This window comes from Diadema setosum, chromosome 7 (genome assembly GCF_964275005.1).
Source record: "Diadema setosum chromosome 7, eeDiaSeto1, whole genome shotgun sequence".
In the NCBI taxonomy this organism is placed as follows: domain Eukaryota; kingdom Metazoa; phylum Echinodermata; class Echinoidea; order Diadematoida; family Diadematidae; genus Diadema; species Diadema setosum.
In genome coordinates this window covers 38,277,322-38,299,624 of record NC_092691.1, presented here as the reverse complement: position 1 = coordinate 38,299,624, position 22,303 = coordinate 38,277,322, and the positions used below count along the sequence as shown (strand labels likewise).

General features: G+C 39.2%; 1 protein-coding gene across 1 annotated transcript; it reads right to left on the bottom strand.

Moving 5' to 3' along the window:
• Positions 1-300: 300 nt before the first annotated feature.
• On the bottom strand, positions 301-16,263 carry LOC140231220 (major facilitator superfamily domain-containing protein 12-like). Its single transcript, XM_072311366.1, has 11 exons — positions 16,100-16,263; positions 14,304-14,440; positions 12,758-12,965; positions 10,204-10,336; positions 6,583-6,786; positions 5,496-5,588; positions 5,063-5,155; positions 4,324-4,491; positions 3,017-3,111; positions 1,175-1,302; positions 301-638 (listed from the first exon to the last, which is right to left on the bottom strand). Exons 1-11 carry the CDS (start codon positions 16,261-16,263, stop codon positions 301-303), a joined length of 1,761 nt encoding a protein of 586 aa, XP_072167467.1.
• Between the last annotated feature and the right edge of the window lie 6,040 nt (positions 16,264-22,303).

The following is a 22,303-nucleotide window of genomic DNA, read 5'->3' as shown; positions in this document are numbered from 1 at the left end:
TCACTTTGTGTCTCATGACAGATTTCATCATTTCTCATTACTAGTATCAACTTGTCTGAATTCAATGTGATGTGCTCTCTCACTTTTTCTGCAATGTTGACCTTTCTCTCAAAACACATTGCAAGTACTGATGAGTTACTGTAAGTGGCCAGATTTTTTCTAAAAAACAAGAGCTGTGCAATAGCTTCTGAATACCTGGTGACTATTTTCCTTGGTAGTGAAAGCCCTCTTGATTTTGTTGAAGTTGAATTTCAAACTGTAGTGCTGAAGACATATGACGGGGCTTTTCCCATAGGTCTATCATACTCTCGGTGCATCATTAGTCATGGTGTCGTCTGCATGGGGTCTCGCGTCTGCGCACACGTTTAACTCTTGTTTTTTGGTCCCTGCATCTTGTCCCTGAGCGCAACTCGGAAGTTCCCTGTCTAGTTTGTCTGGTCTTTCTCTGTCGGACACTCTACCTCCATCGTGAATCTCTGCATAGGTCTCAATTCCATTAGCAGGGGGATGTACGTCCGTGTGATTAATGCCCTCCCCTTGCTCCGGCGCCGTGATGCAATCATGGTCTGTACGCAGTTCAGGTTTGGCGTACTCACTGTGTGTGCCATCAGCTTGCACGTAGGGTATATCGTTACATTCTGCCAGAAAGATGAGGTGAATCTTTGTAAGTTTGCTGCATTCCCAAATGTATCAAGCTTACAATCATTCAGTTTCAAGTTATATTTTGTACCACTTTTATCCTAACCTACAGCATTCTCTGCTGGTCCCTCCCAATCACTTCTGTGTTACGCCGTTATCTTGTTTGTTAGCCTAAAACCTGCTTACAAAGAAAGACATGTATGCATACATTCACACTTAAAATATTATTTTATATTTTTTATATAAAAGATTATATTGATACTGATGACATACAAAAAGCTATGAACATTAAAGCTCACAAGCTATTAAACAAGAAGCTTAAAATGATGACAAACATTACATTACTAAATACATTTCAAATCCTTTTTTATTTTCCGGCAAAAGCTACGATGGGTAGGCTTTATTTTTTGTCCTGTATGAGACCCTAATTGACTATAGACACACATGGGATACTATTCAAACATCATTGAACTCCTGAGAAGACATATTTGTGTGATAGAACTTCAAACTCATCAGAGTTCAAGTCAGGACTCACTTTTTCTCCTCTTGCCGATGGTGGACGGGATGAGAGTGGCAAGGACGATGAGGCTTCCAATAGCAGCTCCCCCTGTGACGTATGTCACTATACCCTTGTAGTAGCCTGCACAGGCAGGGCAGCAGTGCCTGCAGGAGAATTACAGCAAAAATAATGCGTAATGTGCTGCAAGATCATTGCAGGTTTTTATGACTTCCCTTTCACACCAATTCTTCACTTACGCTAGCATACGATGAGTTTATATTTCATGTTCAGTACTTGTGTTGGCACTAGTGTCGACTCCCAAACAAATGTATTAAATCAAACACTGACAGCTTAACAACAAGGGACATCAATCATAACTACCACTCCATGTGCTAAATTTTCATTGTGTTTGCCAATGAAGAAGCTTGTGTATCTCCAACACAAATAGTGAAACTATGAGGTAGCACCAACACCAGAACTGTCAATTACTATCTACTACCCCATGACTTTTATTATGTATTGCACAGAGATATAACAGAAAAAAAAAGAAACAAAGAGCCTACAGAACACATGAATTTGAGATGTGCATATCAATGGATATCACTGCATTGATTTCCAAAATTACAAAAATTATCATTTGCAAATGAAACAGAAACCCAGCATTGGTGCTGTAAAATAGTTCTGAAATGTGAGTTTGGGATAGAAACAGCCACTGCAAAAATCTGAATCCATATAATCGAAGTTAAGGATTGTTAAATACACAAAATGTAAACAATGGTCATGATAAGCATGATTCCAGACTAAACCGTCTACAGTTATGGTTTATTGAGAAAGATGCTCATATATGTGACCCTGCACCTCAAAACAAACAAAAAGTCGCCAGACATGAATTTTCACTTAAGACCATATTCTGAAAGAGCAGACTTTAAGCTTTAAAATGATGTATAACTCAAATCAAATGGACTCTCCTAACCTATCTAAATATTGGAAAGAAAGCACAAATTCAGGAAAAGTGTGAACTGAGAAAAGAGGCTCTGAAGTACAGTGTCTATTCAAGCGCTTAATCTTTACCAAACCGTGCTGGCTGTGCGATGAATGGGACAAAAAACAGGAAGTAAACCACCAGAGTAACAACAATGAAGGGATTATCAGACTAAACTGAAATTAAGCATACCTCATTAATACATTCTGTCGATAATCAATGCCAACTTTCAAAGCAGTAGCACTATCCTTTCAAAAGTTATTAGAGTTGAAAGTGAAGAGTGTGGACAAGGTTTTTCAGAAATAAAAAAGGGATTCTAAAGACACACGTAATCACACTATTCTACCAAAAATGTTCGAGACAAACTGCTAAAAAAACACACTTTACTGCCCGTTTTATGATACCAAATTTTAGCATAATGTAAAAGAAGACCCACTCTTTCAGAAAATATGAAAAAGTCAAGTTCGGCTAGGTTGACCCATTTCACTTATTTTCAGTCCTCACGCAAAATCAGTGTGTGCGACTTTATGTTCGTTTTGAGGTGCACGGTCACATATGATTATCTCCTTATATTTTAGGCTTCATTGAGAAAATTTTATAAGGTAGGATGTTTTGTGATACAACAGACCCACACATATGCATCAAAAGTGATATCTTACACATTTTTAAAATCACTACTCCCAAAGGTAAGCTGGACCTTTAAGTGACTTTTCTTCCACTCATTATATACAATTTGTACATCTTGATAAAAATAATTGGAAAGTGTAAAAGAAACCGCTATCTTTGCTTATTGGATAGGGATGCACAAACTTTGCTGTGACCAAATCCGTTCTCTGAGGCTTGTAAGAAAGGAAAAGTAGAATACAAAATGATGCATAAACACAACAGATACTCACAAACAAGGTTGCAGGAGTTGAATGATCTCCACGGCTACGCCATTTGACAATTTGTCTGTGAAACTCATGGCTCCATAGACAAAAGCTCCACTTTCCTATGATTTGTAAATAAAAGAATCAACAGACATAGTATTTAAAGGGATGGTATGGTTGTGGTCCTAATAAAAGGTGGATCCCACCTTTTATTAGGACCACTTTGTTTTGGATGTCTCAGCCATTTCAATGCCAATTTTTTTGTAAAGTAAACTTTGAATTCCTCTTGGAATTGGATGCTCATTCACACACACACACACACACACACACACACAAGAAAAATCTCAAGCCCCTTCTCAACCAATACTATACTATCCATTTAAGTGTCTATATTTCAATTCCTCATTAAGCTCAAATAATTCTGAAGAAAATCAGCTATCTGAATATCAAAATAAAAAGATTCTCACCATCTCTGAAAAAAAAAAATGAGCTCTGAAACATAAAATTAAATTGTCTTCTTTTTAATTCTATTATAGGGCATTATATTTGGTTTGTACAGTTTGGATGGCTGAACAAAAAGGAAAATAAAGAGAGACAGCAACACTTGGCCACTATAAAGAGCCAAGACAAAAAGACTGCTATGATTACAGAAAGCGCACTACAAGTTTACAAATATGACTCAGGAGTTCATGTTGATATGAAAGTTCTTGTATGGAATTAGGGCATGAAGTTGCACAGTTGTGACTAACTCAGTTTTACATAGCAATTCCACTAGCAGACGCCGGCTGCTTGCACACACAAAAAGGGCAATGGAGGAAACATTACCATTAAGCGTATGATAGAATTATTTACTGTATCAATATTTGAGATGTGGCCGATTTCATGGGCATGCCGGTTTCATGGGCATGCCGGGATCTTACAGCCATGCCATGACTCCTTTGAGGGGATAAAATCTATCATACCTCGCAAGACTGCTGAACGTTTCTGAATACTGTGAATAAAAGGGCAATAATTGGAGGGATCTATGTCCTTCATAACTGCAAAGCCTTTCCTCTGAATGTCTAGAAAAATCTCCTTAAATATTAGTTTTATTTGACTAAATGCAAACACTGAAATGTAATAACATCTTCCAAGAGTGTTCGTATATATTTCTTTTACAATACCCAATGAAGTAGCTTGTGCATTTTTTTTTTTTTTTTTGTCTTTTGCATTATTTTAAATTTGTAAATGTCTTTATCATTTATCCATATCTTTATGTTATTATTATTATAATTGATCAGCATAAAGTTGGGGAACAGGCATTCACAATGGCAGAAATAACAACAGAGACTCACCGTATTACGTCCAATCAGGTCAGCAGTCAGAGCTAGGGAGGTGACCAAAACAGTGGAGCCTCCAGCCCCCAGTAAAATGGCTGCTCCATACACCTCCAGCCCTATGTTAGGAACAGCCATCCACACGCAGGCCCCGATGTACAACATTGCACCCAGAAAGTATGTCAGCTGGTGAGGGAAAACAACAGAACACAGAAATATCACCACATTCTGTAACCGCCCTGTGATTGTAAATTAGGACACAATAATGCCTCCGGCACCACTTTGTGGCGGAGGCATAAAAATTCATTCCACTCCATAATTTTTTATTTCAACACTGTATCTCCCATTCACTTCCTCCTATTTTTCCACTTCACTAAAAAATGCTGGCACTAGTCCAATATTAGTAGCAGGTTGGTAAATTGTTGTTAGACATTCAATACACATACTTTTAAAACTACAAATTGTAGCACGGAACATGGAACAATCTAACAGGCTACTCTCTTGATGTCAAAACAAGCTCCAAATGAAGCAGAATTTAGAAGCCCTATTATTCACAAACATATCAATTTTATGTTTGACATATTTACTGACAATTCAAGCAAAATACAAAGCAATTCCATGATTTAGCAGTGGAGCCAGAAAATTTGTAGAACTTCAAAGTGCCAGTGTGTGTATAAGGCCATGTATAAATGTATGTATGGCAGTCATATCTCTGCCAGGTAAAACCCTCCCTCCACGAGAAAAATGTCAGACAAACCTTTTTGCCACAGTATTTGTTTATCGGCTTGGCAACAAATGTAGACAAAAACCCACTGAAGTATACAACGAGCGGAACGAGAGCCACTGATTCCTGTGGAATAAAGACAAGTCAAATAAAAGAATAAAAATGTCGTACTATTTTCTTAGCCAAACAGAATAGACACAATCAAATATTGAGGGTGGTCATTACTTAATACCCTAAAAGATGTACATTTCGGGGCCCTGTGTTATGAAAAGATAAAATCGACTGTAAATTTCCTTCACACACAGGCTGCCATAGACTTATCATAGAAATCAACTTTATCAATTTTAACTCTTCATAAAACAGGGCCCTGTACAATCAATCAATTAATCTATGAATGCTTAGGATGGTAGTTAACACAAAACTGAAAACTGTACACAGTAATCAATCATTTCCGGTTTGGACTTACCTTGTCTAACAAGAGAGTATCTGTGACATACATGGGAATGTAGATCTGGGCGATGTTGACCATGAGCCTCGTGAACATATACAGCAGGGCTACCTGTAACAAGACACAAAGGTTCAAGAGAATATGGTATACTGATTGGTTGGTCACAAAATATCTGATAAGCACCCAGTCCTCTATCAAGAGATTTTAGAAACACATTATACAAACAGGTGAAACATCATACAAGAAGGAGACACTTGCACTTTGCAACATATTTATTTTTTTACATGTAGGACTTATTACCACTGAAAACAAATCATATGCATCTCTGAATATGTAAGGCCCTATTGCAATGTCCACACATACACTTGCTCTATGGCATGGGTAACAGTACTATGCTCACCTAGTTAAATGTACAAATCAAGTGTAACTGATATTCTGGTGTTTTGTGAAAAAATAAAGTAACTATAACATTCAAAACCTTACCTTGTCTAGTGTGATTTAAATGAAACTTTTACAGTCCAATTTGTTTGATTTGATGATTCATTAGCATCTTTCACTAGGAGCAGAATTTCACTCTAAGTTATTACATAAAGTAGACTGTACCTACATGTAGATCTGTGACCATTTAAAGATTTGTCTCAGATCGGGGGGGGGGGGGGGGGGGGGGGGGCATTTGTCGGACAAATTTGCTCTCAGCCAATCAGATGCAAGGATTTCAGTAGCTTACAACAGTTTATCAGAAAAAAATATCTGACAAAATGCTTCATGAAATGCCTCCTTGACTTGATGGATATCTTCGTTTTTGTAGCTACAAACTTCATGGCCATTTTTCGATGGTATTTAGACAAGATCTATGGGCAGGGAAATGCTATATTACTGTAATCTTCATACTCCCCTTTATCATTTTGTTGTTGCTGATTTAATATTCATCTTCTTCACTTCATCCATGCTACTCACTCAACATCCTCACTTTCCTCCTGCTACTCACTCACCTTCATCTCTTTTTCCTGTTCCTCATTTGCCTTTATAACTTTTCTCCTTGTACTAAATCACATTCCTCACTTTCCCCTGCAACTCACTTGCCTTCCCCCTGCTATTTTCTCACCTGATAAAACTGGTGCTCCTTTAGCCAATCACTCCACTTCATGTGCAGCTTGGAAGCACCCCCCTGGATGCTGTAACTCGTCGAGTCCTCCATCTCGCTGGAGGAACTCAGTCTTCTCCTCCTGCCTCTCCTGGGCTCTCGAGTGCCGAGGTGGAAGATGGCGGCAAAGATCGAGCCGACCCCGACAACAATCAGCACCAGATACTGCAGAGGAAGATTTGCAAGCATTGAACAACATTCAACTAATAAACACTGCCGATTAAGACTAGAAGACAATGCCATGTGGTTATGACATTTGAGTCAAACTAGCTGGCAAAACTACATGTGATAGCATCCCCCTATCTTTCAACTTCATTTTTCCCCATGTGCATATGCACCATACATTTAAAAAACACATGTTCTCTGTCATACAGGGATATATTTGATGTAACTAGGCACTAGGCTGTGGTATCATCAGTTAGGAATACACAGATGCCACTCCAAGTTTGTTTGTTTGTTTGCTTGTTTAATGTTTTCCAAAACAACTTTTTAAAAAAGTCAAGATATACAATGAATGCAAATGACAGAATCAAAAGCACCTCCCAGTCCACTACACCATTGTCATGATGTCAACAAAGTAATAATCATGACTACATACAGTAAAATCTGCCTCAAGAGGCCACCTGTCTGTAGTAGCCACTGAAAAATCCCCAAGAGCCCCCATAGCAGCCATGACCAGCAGCCACCAAGTTTGTTTCCCGCAGTAGATATCAAACTGTAAATAGCAATCGCAGACTCGCCGCACCAAGCCACAGCCGAACCAATAATTCAGCAAGCTTTTTTTCTTTTCTTTTCTGCTTCATATCCCTATTCCACAGAGATTTTTTCTCATTGGTCACTCATCAGATGCCAGTTTTTTGCTTCCGGCCATGCACCGAAGTGCATCCGATTGCAGTCTGATGAATCCGACTGTATTGGTCGATTATCAGGCCAGTGTCAGACATGTCGCATGTGATCCTCATCGGACGCTCTTGCCTCATTGGATCACCGCCCGACATGTCTCACACTGAACTGATAGTCGACCAACACAAGTCGGATTTATCAGACTGCAATCTGACACACCACGGTGGGTGGCCAGATGCAGAAAACTTTGCTTCCGACGAGTGACTGACGAGAAAAAAATCTCTGTGAAATGGGGGTATTACAACCATGCCTGCCATATGTGGTGAACAGTTCGAAGCGAGCTCCAGGGATTACGGCCTGAAGTTGAGAGCCCTCAGGCTGGGCAATACTATCACCAATGCCTTGAAACACAGGGTGCGTTTGAGCATTCTAAAGCAAACCAAAGCAAACTGAACTATGCCAGTTTTGGAGCGTTTGAGCACTCTGTTGAGAAAGCATACCTCACGAGTTATTTTTAGAGGGGGTCACGCATTTTGTAGCAAGAGGGTCATTCACCTGGCTTGCTTGAACTACTTACAGATATCCCAAACAAAGAGAATGAACTCTTTGCATTGTGATGTATGTGCATGTTACGCGCATTCTCAAATGCGAACTTTTGATACGCTTTTGGTACCCTTTTGCAGCCAGACCGCAACGCGGCTGTTAATGAGCTCAAATCAAAAATTTATCATATGCACAGGTTTTTGCGCATGTCCTTCTCGGCACCTGAGATTTTGCGAGATATTCAGAGACGGAGTGCATGGTCGGCGAGATTCACTTATTGACGACATGAAGATCTGCTATCCGTGACTAATTGACATGGTTTGTGAATATTTGAAATAAATCAGACCTTTTAATGCTTACATCATATAAAATGACCTTATGTATCTCTGCATTGTATCGATACTTTCAAAACGACCCTAAAACAAACTAGAAAAGCAGACCTCTGCCAAGCAGCTCCTTTCCACCGATGATCTTGCTCTTCCCAAAGAGATTTTTCTCCTCTCCACCACTGGGGATAAGCTCTTTGGGCTCTTCCACAGAGATCAGTGATTTCCACATCCATAGGTATACAATTTGTACATGCTGAAAAATCGCCCAATTTCCCAATATAGAAGCCTCTATTACGTCATAAACCCTCAGCTGCGCGGCGCGCCTCGCCCAGCTGCAGAAACTGGAGCACGCACTTTAGTGCGCATTTGAAAACCTCAAAAATGTGCAGCTTGAACTCCCAAGTTCATCCCACCTGTCAAAATATCAAAAATTCTTCATAAATTCCCCCAAAATTCTCGGATCACTACCAAAATTTAATCTTTTTTTACTTGTGTCATTCTCAACCTTTCTTGTGAGTTTCATCCAAATCCGTTATCTACTTTTTGAGTTATTTTGCACAAGGACAAACAAACAAACAAACAAACCAATGGTAACGAAAACATAACCTCCTCCCTTGACGGAGGTAATTATGACAAGGCTTTCTATTTATGTTCATCCGACCCGTTCCAAGGTTGAATCATCTCATTACTGATATTCAACGTTCTAGAAATACTTGTTATAATAGCACAGTAAGAACTGAATTGGTCCCAACTTAGAAAACTATAAAAATTGAGTCTCGTCGAGTAAAAATCATGGTGTGGCAATTTGAGATACATACATGAATGATCATGCGCTCCCAGGGTATCATTAGATAAATTACTCAGCGATGTATAGTGGACTAATATGGAACAATTATTGTAATACAAAATAGAGAGCCCCAAAGAACTCAGAGAGTCATGTGTGCAAAGTAAGTGTTAGATCTTTTATTATTGATTAACATGCTATTCATTAATGCAACAGTTACTGTATCTTGTTGAGTAAACAAAATCAAAGCCAAAGTTGAGCTGTCGACCAGAGTGGACTGTTGTTCTTGTTGTTTACGTGGAGATCTTAATTGCAGTTGCCTGAGCCCGAGCACGTATCACACAGTGTACATCATGCGCGCACACACACACATACGTAGGATTCTACACTGTCATCTGCACACAGAGTATTACTGTCCTTCCGAGAAAGTTTGTTCAACTCTCCACTCGGAGGGAATTAACTAATCAGGTACATGTATACGCGGCAAACTGAAATCTCGTCAAAAATTGATTGTACAACGCAATGATTTATTCGACAACCTGACCCGTTCAAAGAATCAGTCCACATGAAGTGATTATGCTTTCATAGAATGATATTTCCTCTTTCATTTTATACCTCTTCCATTTTGGTCCACGTTTATTTCACTGGTCTAGTGTACCCCCACGGAAAAATGAAATATATGCAAATTTGATGTTTTATAATTTCCTTGTTCAGTATATTTTATATGTCACAACCTTTCAAGTGGTCAAATTTCATCAAAGTACAACTCTTTAGCTTTTTATCAATGTACACGTATAAATCATGTACTAGATTGCTAATGTCGTTTAGATTTACATTACATGACACCTTTGCCCTGATGGCATATCATGTTCCTTTTTCTTTTTCTTCTTTCTTTCTTTCCTTTCAGGACTGGCTTTTAGAGCAAGTAAAAGTCAAACTTTGGGTTTTAAAAATGAAACTAAAAGAATCCATCAACAACAACAACAATGACAAAAGAAAAAATTTAACAAAACAATTTTTTTAAAAGAAGATATATCACAGTTGCATCACAGGTCCTCTAACAACACCAAGAAGGCTTCATACCCGAAACTGAGGGATGTCATCCGAATCTAGAGACGTTGAGACTTGATCAGAGTCCTTCTCATCTTCTTGCATGTGCAGCAGGAGGAACGTCACAAGGTAGACAAATATGCTGGACATCACAGTAAAGGCATACCTAAATAAAATACATGCAAATGAAAATAAAAAGTGATTCATCTTGCGTGCTCTTACATCACAGGAAGATTAACACTGACATTTTAAAGGTATACTTTACCATTTTCAGATGAAAGAAAAATCCAGCTTTAGTGTTTCAAAATAGTTCTAGAATGTGAGTTAGGGATAGAAACAACCAAAAAGTCAGTATAATCGATGTTCAAAGTATTGTTAAATATACAAAATGTGAACAATTGTTACACTTAAAAAGTTTCCTGACTAAACGGTCCACAGTTATGGTTTATTGAGAACTAGAAATGTCGCTATGGCGACTGGTATGCCTCCGCCATAATGCATGATTCTCCTAATACATGTAGGTCTAGATAGTACTTGTGGACAATGTGTGATTACATTTTCACAAAACTTGCAAAACATTGAAATGACAAGTTTGTCACAAATGTGTTGAATGTTCACCTTCCTTGACCTTGGTTTAATTGGATGAATAGGAGAGCATGTATTTGGGGATTTAAGGACTTTAACTTGACTTTGACCCATTCATACATGTATGCATTGAGTAATTTTCATGGTACCGGTATGGAGAAAAAGTGCAATTTCTGTACTGAATAGTAAATTGTTACCATGCTCATCTGGCCTTTGACCCTAAAATTCATAAGATAATCACTTTCAAGTAGAACATGCATAAATATGCAGTAAGTTTCACGATAAATTGAGCCACTTCCGAGATATGGAGGAAAAAGTTAGTTCAGCACTTTCACTTGATCTTTGACCTTTTGACCTTTGAGGCAAAAAAAAAAAAAAAAAACTCTCCAGAGAATTTCTATTAGGTTACACATGCATACACCAAGTGTAAAAAAAAAAATAATAATCCTGCTGGCATTGCATGAACATGAGGGAAATAGTAAAATTTAGAAGTGTTGCACTTGACCTTTGACCCGTGACCTTTGAACCCATGAACCCTACATTCTCTAGATAATCACTGCCAGTCAGTACATGTATATACTATGTTCCATGAAGATACTTTGAACAATTTTCCAATTTACAGAGAAAAAAAAAGAAGTTTTAATACTTTTACTCGACCTTTTGACCTTTGACCTTTGACCTCATGACCCAAAATTTCACCAGAGAATTTGAATTGGGTAATACATGTATACACTAAGTTTCAAGAAAATATCTTCAGGCATTGCATAGATATGGTGGAAATAGTGAAATTTTATGTATTTGACCTTGACCTTTTGACCTTTGACCTTGAGCACGTGCACCCAAAAGCTGATAGGCACAACTTCACCCCCTAATACACATATATGCCAAGTTTCATTAGGATACCTCAACAGCTTTTGAAAGTTACCTTGTCCACAAAATTCATTACGGACGGACGGAAAGACGGACGGACGGACGGACGGACGGACGGACGGACGGACGGACGGACGGACAACCCGAAAACAAAATGCCTCCGGCACCACTTCGTGGCGGAGGCATAAAAATAGTGATATCTCCTCATATTTTAGGCTTTATTGCAAAATATTTACATGGTAGGATGTTTTGTGATACAAATGAACGACACATATGCATCAAATGTGATATCTCAAAAAAATTTAAAATCACTGCTCCAAGTGGTAAATTGTACCTTTAACCCGTTGAGGACGAGTCCCGAGTATACTCGGGCAAGCGTCTATGGGAAATGCGTGTTGTAGCAAAATCAAACCGTCCTCAACGGGTTAATAAGCTGTTACTCTGCTTTAGTACAATGTACTTATACTGCAACCCTTCTTGTGCCTATGCATTTACTTTCACTTGCTGAGCTTTGTACCATTCAGTAAATCTCTCCAAACTTCACCTTATTGTAAGTTCACAAGCCGACTTAGGTATAGCAATATACATTAGTCCAATAGGAAGGCCATGCTGACACAAAAGGATTAGAATGATTAGGTATTCTTATCACTGACAATTAGTTTAGCGACATCTGTAACAATCAGCAATACTCCGGGACATGTGCAAATAAGTAAACAAAGCAGTTTTCCATGGGTTATTTGAGTATCACGTAGTAAAATTCTTTATGCAGTGACATCATGGAAACATCTGATATGCAAGGGGGAAAAAAACACCTGAGTGAGAAAAAAAAGCCCCCCCCCCCCCCCCCCCCATTGATTAAGAAAGAAGAAAAAAAAACAACAAATGGTCTGGTTCTATGAAGATAAAGGAAGAAAACTTCCATCTTTTTTTCATACAAAATCATTTCTCATCAGTAAATGTTTATGCTAAAGATCCAGGGTGGGTTTGATGACAGAAAAAGCATTCAGCCCAGCAGGACATTGTGCTACATGAATTTCTAGTACATGACTACATGCAATCTCAGCACATAGCACAGATGAGCTCACTTCGGCTAAACATACATGCCGGACGAGCAAACCCATTTCTGACTTGCCTTATTGCATTCAGCTCAACCCTCTCTCCATCCATTTGGGTTAGCTCCGGGATGAGGGAGAGGTGTGAGATCTGGGTCGCCGCCCAGCCAAACTGGAAGATGACGATGAAGGGGGCGTAGTAGATGAACCTTGCCCAGTCATCCGAGTTCTCGCCCCCAAACACTGGCTGGAAGATGAACGTGAACGCTGCCAGCACACAGATGGTGCCTGACTCGGTTACATGAGGGAAAGAAAGAGATATATTACAGCTTGAGCGCCTTCCATAAATCAATTTCGACAACTCATAGGAAACAGAAATAGATGAGAAACAGTACGAATTTCACAGTGATTATGTACACCTTCTGCATAGAGCCTATATTTATCGACATGTACAAATATTGTACTATGTGTCCTGTCTGCACTAAAGCTTGATATGAAGTCAATGACCATAAATTACTTGTTTTTCACTTCACAGGCTTTCCGTTACATGGAATGATACAATTTTCCCTACTTTATTTCAAACAGTATGTGGGGGCACTGAGGCATAGAGGATAAGGCTCTTGATTTTCAATTAGAGGTCCCGCATTCAAATCTCCTCAAGTGCCTACATCCTTGAACAACCTACTTTTACCCACCATGTCCCTCTCAACCCAGGTGTATATTATGTATGGGTATCTAATTATTATTAATAATATTATTATCATCATCATCATCATCATTATCATAACCATTATCAGTATCACTGTTATCATTATTATTACTAATATCATTATTACCATCTTAAAAATGGCAAAGAAAGCTGACCACCCCTCCCCCCCCCCCAAAAAAAGATAAAGTTATGACAATTCACTCTGAAGTTAAGACGCATTCAAGCACAACAGATATCTGCCACACAAGCACAACTGCTTGTTTCAAAGCACAATGGCATGTACCTCAGAATAAGAAAATGGCAAAAGTTCTCTTTTAAAAAATATTTACTGACTTTGAACTTTAGACTACAGTAATAGTAAGAACATCAAACTTTTATATAGTTGTACAAATATCAAATCAATTCTTTCAGACTTTTATGCAGCAACCTCCCATAAACATAATAAAGAAGAAAATTACAGAAGAAAATTGACTTTGCACCCAAGTGTATGGGCTATTAGCCATTCAGGCACAGTTCGTCAATTTAAAATATCTGGGCAAAATTTCTTTGACCTTTATTTCAAAACAATTTTAGACTTTGACATTTGGACAGCACGTGGTTAAAGCAGGAACCTTTTAGTATTAACAAACAGGATACTGACTGTTTATGCCACAGCACCTCATTTGTTCTTTTTTTCTGGCTTTAATGCATAAACAGAAAGTTGGGCAACACTCAAAATGCATCAAATGGTACGCAGAGAAGGTTGTCATGCAATACCATTTGAAAATGCTATTAAGAGTAAGTAGACCCGCTACATAAGTACAATACAGCTAAACCTAGGCACAAGCATTAAATGCACAAATGCAGACCTTGTGACAAACACCAAACTACCGTCAACAAGGTCCCTATGATCACCATGAACCCCTCCCCCTCCTTACCGAGCAAGTGCCAAGATTTCCGGCGACCATAGTTGCAGCAGCCAGTCTTTGTCCTATCCGACTCGTAGCCAATGAGGGGTGTGCAGATTCCATCGCTGACTTGGCCAAGGAGCAGCAAGCCTCCTGCCATGGAGTTTCTGGTGAAACAAAAGATTTAATTGTCATTGTCATTGTCAGAACTGTTTTGCTTTCGTGACATACTTTCTGCCATATGAACTTTGTAAAAGTTCAGTTCTTATAAATCGTGGATCTGGCTTGAAAATAAAAACAAAAAACAAAATCCCCCTCCTTTTATTTTGGTGAAGAAGATGATGAGGGAATAATGTCATCCACGTTAGTCATACATTTTGGTATGATTCTGAATTTAGTGTAAAAGATTAAGACTTGTGTCCTGTCACTCAGTACATGTAAACCTGTACGTATCTTTGTCATACTAACCTTTTCTTTTTTCAAGTAATTGTGAACAGTTCAGGTAAAAATGGCTAACATATGATTTTTTTTTCAAAATATATGCAGAATTTTTAAACATCATCCAGGGCATAATTACCGGTATTAGTAGTGTGACTTAGGCGACCTGGTTACTGCATATATGGTCACATATGGTAGCAATGAAACCATAATTCGGCCAACTTTGTTTATAACATTATCATACACTGTATTGTCAATGCAGTGTAAGGAATTTAAATGTACTCACATTCACATGCTTGTTATCATAAAGGCATCAGGAACAATGAAATGAAACTTCTACATTAACAAAGATGAGCACACCAAATGGGAGGAGATGCCTTAGTCTTTTCAGCTGAAGTCTTCTATTGACCAAATATCCAATTGCCTCCTACCTTTGGACTGACTAACGTGATTGAATCAAAGTTATAAACCCCAACTTACATATGTACGAAACGTTCGACTGTATTGGAGCAGGACAAACACAGTTGGCACCAAAGTTCACATTTCACCGTCTATACGGAAAATTTAGACACCATCACTTTTGTTTTTAACCCGTAGAGGACGAGTCCCGAGTATACTCGGGGCAAGTGTCTATGGGAAATGTGTGTTGTAGGAAAATCAGCCTGTCCGCAACGGGTTCATGTGCAGGTGCCACGTTCCTGGGTCTATAATACCGTCTGCGTTGTGAACACAGCCAGCATGCTTGACAGTATAATAGCGTCAAACTAATAATGGAAGTATAATGGTCCTAGATTATCATCATAAAGCCAACTACACACACAGATCTTAGACAAACAAATCAATGTGTGTTCAGCATTCAGCTAGTCATAAATGAAATCCTGAGACAAGATATCACACATCACATGCTTCACACCTGATTCATGCTGATAGAGCTCAACATTTCTATCAGCTTGTAAGCTGCCTCTGGTGATTATTTCAACAGCAGATCACCCTCTGCTTTTCAGTGGTGTAATATCACTGAAAGTTTGGGCTCTGATATCACACATATACACAGCTAAAATAAACCTACACCTGTATGCTCCGTCAAATTGTAAGCCAAAACCAAAAGAGGCTTTTTGAGATTATTTTTCAAAAAGTATATCTAATTCTGTTTGGAAAAACTCCTCTCCTTTGCCTGGAAAAAGATGTTGGATACATACAGTTACACAAGCTGTGTCAGATTTGGTGATCCCTAAACAAGATCTCTCTACTCCCCATAGATCAATCCATATTTGCTGGAGGGAAAAAAATATGCACAAGTAAATAAAATGACAACAAAATGCATCAAAGCCACTTTGCAAAATACCTACAGAGAAATGTATGTCAGCAAGACATGTACGAATACTTACGAAAAAGCCAGCACTTTGTGGAAATATAGGAGGAGGTAGCTGAACCACATTGATGCGCACAGGTCGTTCAGCACGTGTCCAACACCGTATGAGAGGCGTTGCGTCAAGGGGAGCCTTTTGGCTGGCTTCCTAGCCGTTTCAACCAGGGGTTCATCTCCGGCCATATCTCTTCCTTTAATGCGTCACGCTTTTCCTATAAATGAGAACAACGAAGAAAAGCTCAACATGCAACTTCATGAAACTTTTTAAATTCTTGTTGTTCAGATCAATGGTTATGTTTTCTCAAACATACATTGTAGTAACCACCATCAAACAGAATGTTGTTCTGTCAAGACACTCTCGTTGAGTATTAGCACTTTCACACTGGAGCCTTGCATACTTATACCCATCAGAAAACTGCTTGACACAGCATGATACATTACAAGCATACACTGTAGGTGGGCAATGACAGACCAACACGTGCCATTATTATGATGGCTCTTGACAAAACAAGTCCCACGTGACATACAAACATCCCTGATTTTTGCCGGCATGCAGTGACAAGTACCACTGCCTGTTTCACCAAGCTACCTTAGGTTAAGTTCCTGAGTACTCACTGCACAATCTCTATCAATCTCAGGAAATTATTTACAACCGACCAACTTGCAATCGGATATGACTGGTTTTTCTTTTTCACATTTCCTGATCAATCTGACCTCTCTGGGGCAGGTGAGGGGCGGTAGAAACATAAAGTTATCATATCTTTAAAGAGAAAATCTAAACAGGGAAAGTCGTGGGCTCAATCAGAATTTCACTTGTCATTCAGGAAATAGGTTAACCACCACTGACTGATACAGACTGAAAAAGCAAATTCACTGATCAAATGATTACCACATTGTGGGACATACAGCAAATGTTGTCATTGACTACTTACAATGTATTACCCCACGAATCCTGACATACTTTCTCATTCATCAAAAATATGAGATACTGCTTCGTAATTGCTTCATGTCATATTTTTCATATATCCCTTGGAAAGTAACAACAATCATTCCCCACCTTGCTCATTCTTAACATTAGGTTGAGAATTCCATTTACCGGTACATAAAATAGATTTTTATGTACATGTAGCCGCTCTCAAGGTTGCTCACCCGCCCCCCAAAAAAGTAAAAAAAGTACACAATACTCCTCTGACACCAATATCATGAAATATGTAAATAATTATGGTTTGAAGGGATCCACTTGGGACTACAATACATGGTACTCATTAAATATGTAATACCGTACAAACAATATGAGAAATATACAATGCAAACATAAGAAAACACATTTGTTTTTAGAGAGTGAGAAAAACATTTCACTTTAATTGTGTACATCATCTGCACTGCATCTTTGGAGCTGCACCATGCTGCAAAAAGGCACACATCATGGGTGTATGCAAGGGGGGTCGGGAGGGTCGTACGACCCCCCCCCCCAAAAAAAAAAAAAAAAAAAAAAAATTTCAAAAGGTCCACTTTTTGTAAAAGCCATTTTTGTTTTTTGAAGGCTTTTTACCCTATATACAACAGGGGAAAAAAAAGTGACTACTTGTAGGTGGTGTTCTAGCAAATTGGCAAAAACCTCGTAAATTTTGTAACTTAGTTTTAATATGCCATATCTTTTTTCTATTGAGCCGCACTGCCATGCCGAAAAAGTCACTTTTGTATGCACCAAATGGCCCCATTTTAAGATATAAAATTCAAAAACTCTCTACCGTGGGGGGGACACCCCCCTCCCACACCGCTCCCTCGCAAAGGTAAAGGTCCAAAAATTTTGATTACGACCCCCCCCAGAAAAAACCCTGGATAAACCCCTGCACATTCAATACAGTTCGTAAAGGCTGTACACTTGTACTGCAGTTCCTATTCACAGAGGACGTCATTGGCAGTCAGCCAGTGGCGGATCTACATTGTAGGCGGGGGTGGGGGTGGGGTACATGTACACACACATTGTACGTTGGGGGTACTTGTAGCTTCTTCTTCTTTTTCTTTCTTTCTTTCTTTTTGGGTGAAGAGGGTTTATAACCCCCCCCCCCCCCCCCCCCGATTTTTCTCCTTTTTTTCTTCTTTTTTTTTTTTTGCTTGTTAGCAGAGAAGTAGCAGCATTAAAAAAAAAAAAAAATGAAACTTTTTTTTTGCTTGTCTTGTCCCAAACTTACCCCGCCCCCTCAGCAAAAAGCTAGATCCGCCACTGCAGCCCATTCTCTTCCCACCTCCCTGATTCAAGTGACCAAATCTCATCACTGCAATTGACACTTGCTCGGGCTAAGGAGGTGTGGCAGGGAAACTAAAAGTCACATGGTCATTTATTAAAGCAGTAGTGTAATAAATGTGCATTAGCAGTCCTATGTGACAAGAGGTATGAAACATTACTTATTATTTGTTTACTTTGACTATTGTGTGTATATCTGTTTGTTTGTTTGTTTGTTTGTTTGTTTGTTTGTTTGTTTATTTTGTTTTGTTTTGTTTTTTGTTTCTTTGGTGTTGGGATTCAAACCCCCTCCACCCCCCTTGAGCTTTTCCTTGCTTTGCTTACAGGTATGTTTGTTTTTTGTTTATTTTTCTTTTCTCTTGTTAGCAGAGTAGTGGCAGCAAAAAATGCAAAGACCTTTTTTGCTTCTTAGCCGATTTTGGGAGAGAATTAGCACCAGAAAAATGTGAAGACCCTTCTTTTTTTCTTCTTCTCTTTTTTTTTCTTTTGCTTGACATTAGGCCTACTCCCTAGCAAAAAGCTAGATCTGATCCTGTAGCCCATTCAAGTGACCAAATCTGGTCACTGCAACTGACACTTGCTCTGGCTGAGGAGGTGAGGCAGGTAACAACTAAAAGCCACATGGTCATTTAGTTTGTTCAAGCAGTGAAAGTGCCATAACTGTGCATAAGTAAGTCCTATGAGACAAGAGGAGTGACATTTCACTTTTTAGATTTTGCATGAAGGTTGAGTGCCACTCCCATTGAATTTGCAGAAAGCAACTTGTTTTGTTAAGAACACTCTAATACTTTTGTGTTCTAATATTCATATTCATAAATCATTCCGTGGAAAAGTTTTCAAACATCAATTGCTGCACAAAATTATGTCACTACATGTACTTTGGCAATATTTGCCTGTCATCATCAAAAGCCTTCCTTTAAAACTCCAGTAGATCTTGTGTTTATAGTGTACACTTGTACACAAACTGTACAATCTGACGAGGAGAGCTGTGATTCATGTGGTAAGGCGAGATCGGGATTCTGGGGGTACTACATTCTATATGTACAGAGACTCCAACTCTCCCGCTTTCGACGGGAGATCTCCAGCCGAAAGCCCATTTTTGCAAAATTTCCCGTTCTCCCGCTTTAGATTTAATTTCTCCCACCCTGGCTCTGTGTCTCCCGTTTGAAAGGATTTCTTATCTATTTCTATCATATGTTGAAAAAATAAGCCTTAGATAGCACGAGAGAGCATCTAGATCCCTATAGCTAGGGCTAGAGCCCTGGACCCCGGCCGCAAGGAACTTTGCGCTTCGCACACATCAACTTTGAGTCTCCCGTTTGCTAGGGGTTTCAGGCGGGAGAATCTCTAGATGAGAAGGTGCTTGGGGTTGGAGTCTCTGTATACATGTACAGAACCTGTGCTTGCATCCTCGACGTTCCACCTTCATCTACACACTTGGAATGAAGCAATGCTGTACTACTATTAAACAGCTTGTAGTTGAAGGTACATGAAGGATAATCACCCGTAATCCTCATGTGAACACAATATGTGATAAGGTGGTCAGTAGTCACTGAATCTTTCACCCGTCGAGGACGAGTCCCGAGTATACTCGGGCAATTCTCTATGGCCATGGGGAACGCGAGTTGTAGCAAAATCAATCCGTCCTCGACGGGTCAACAGTCAAAATATCAGGTGATTTCTTTGTTATTGGTGGTGATGTTTTCTGTCTGTTGGTGCTGTTGTTGGTGGTCTTTTTTGTCTGTCTAACTTTCTCAATTGCTGCAGTACAAATTTCTGAATCTTGTAAACTATAGCATAGGACCCAATATTTTTGCCCACCATGGGAAGGGTCAAAGTAGCTTGGGCTATATAAAGTAAAAGAAATGATACATGTATATTGTGTATGTATGATTGTGTACCTGTAATAGATTTGTAGGGTGCTGTTTTATGTTCATTGTACCTTTCATTGATAATTGTGACGTAAGATGTGGAGTGTTTCTATTGTCATGATTATTTTGGTACAATGTAATGTTTATGAAAACAAAATTTCTATGTCCATCATAGACCAATTCAAAAGATGAATGAACGAATGAACGAACGAATGAACGAACGAACGAACGAACGAACGAACGAACGAACGAACGAACAAACGAATCAATCAATCTCAGGCTCCTTAAAATGATAAACATGACCACTCGTGTTTCTGCTCGATGCCTGATTGGGAAATCACAACTTAAAAACACGACTTGTATAACTAACGTCACTGGGGCGACAAGACCTCGAGTCCTCGTACAAGTTGTATAGATCTAGATCTACAAAATGTCAAATGTTAAGGAGAGCAAAACAAAAAACAAAAAACATGGCGGCCAAAGCACTGCGGTATAGCGAATGGGATAGCCTTTCCTTTGACATGCTGCTTTGCTTTGGCTTCATTTTTGGAGTAAGACAGTTAGGATTTGGACAGGACATCACATAGGGCCTAACCCATTATTTGACCGTAGCCTGCGTAGCCCCCCCCCCCCCCCCTAACATTTTATACACAAGTTCGGCCTACCGGTAAATAAAATTTAAAAAAGTCATCTTCACCAAAATTTGAGATACAAGGTCTTGTCACCCCAGCGACGATAAATCAAGTGCACCTAGGTACTTAAAAGCACTTTGAGAAAAGCATTGAAAAAAGATGAAATAACAAACAAAACAAGGGGGGGGGGGGGGGGAAAGAGGAGCCTTACAATGTTGTCAGTGGTTCCACAAAGCCGGTAAGGCAATCAGCTCAGCACAGCACAGCACGCACGCACCAGTCCACCGCGTGTGAGCAGGAACCGGAGCGCTAGACCAGCCGGTCTCTCGGCAGGGGAGTCGCTGCGACGGCGGTGATGGTACCGGTGCACAGGCGACGCGGCCTTGGACTGGATACTACGATCACCTGACACCGATATACTACATAACTCAAAAGTCTAAAACAAGAATGCGATAGCGGCAGATAAACATTCCTACGTTAACTCATTTTTCTGTGATGAAGAAGTTCACAAATCAGCATGACAGTGTTTATTTTTCGCAGAAGGCAGTCTTGTACGGAGCAACATCGCGCGTAACACCGTCCGTGTGTACACGACCGATTTGGCCATTCATCCGTAGTAGAGTTTGTGATGAATACATGTATCACTCGGCCTATGGACTTTTCGATGCTCTAGATACTAGTAGTCCTCTTACAGCTCGAACGCAGTGTTTGGTCAAGCCAAACCAGCTTTTAATTTCTCCTTGATCCCCTTCGACGTTGATACAGTTGAGGCATGCATGATGTCATAATACCTTTGATTAGGCAGGGCCAGGAAATACATGCTTGGTACAGGCCTGAGATGGATTTCCTGCTTTTGATTTTCGGGTTCTCGATTCAATGAACTGAAAGGCTTGATTTCATTATAATAGTGTTTTGTTGAATCGTGGATTCTGTAATACATGTGATTCGATTTATCGTTTATCATGAAATTGTATTGAATAGGGAATCAATAAAAGATTATGGAAAAAAAAGAAAGGGCCTACTCACAGGGCTTTCAGTCATTCACGGTCTTTGAGCGTCGCTTGCCATCAAGGCTTCAGATGTAGTAGTTTTTTTTTTTTTTTTTTTTTTTTTTAATAACGAATTTATAGCTCAGTGTCCTATCTTCACAAAGATAACCTCACAAGTAACTCTTTTTTAAATAGATCCCAGTGCAAATGGTTGCAAGATTGTAAGACTGTATTGACTGTAGCGACCCACTCTCGGGGTATGAGAATACAAATATATGTGAATACAAAAATGTAAGTGATAATATACAATGTACATGTGACAATAAGATATATAAATAAACATGTTTACAAATCAAGGCGTAAAGGACGTTAAAACTACTCTACCACTACGTGGACACACATTCACATCTATAATTTACTTTCTACAAAACTACTGTCTTTCTTCTTTGGTTTTGAAGAAAACTGAAACATAATGATTCTGAC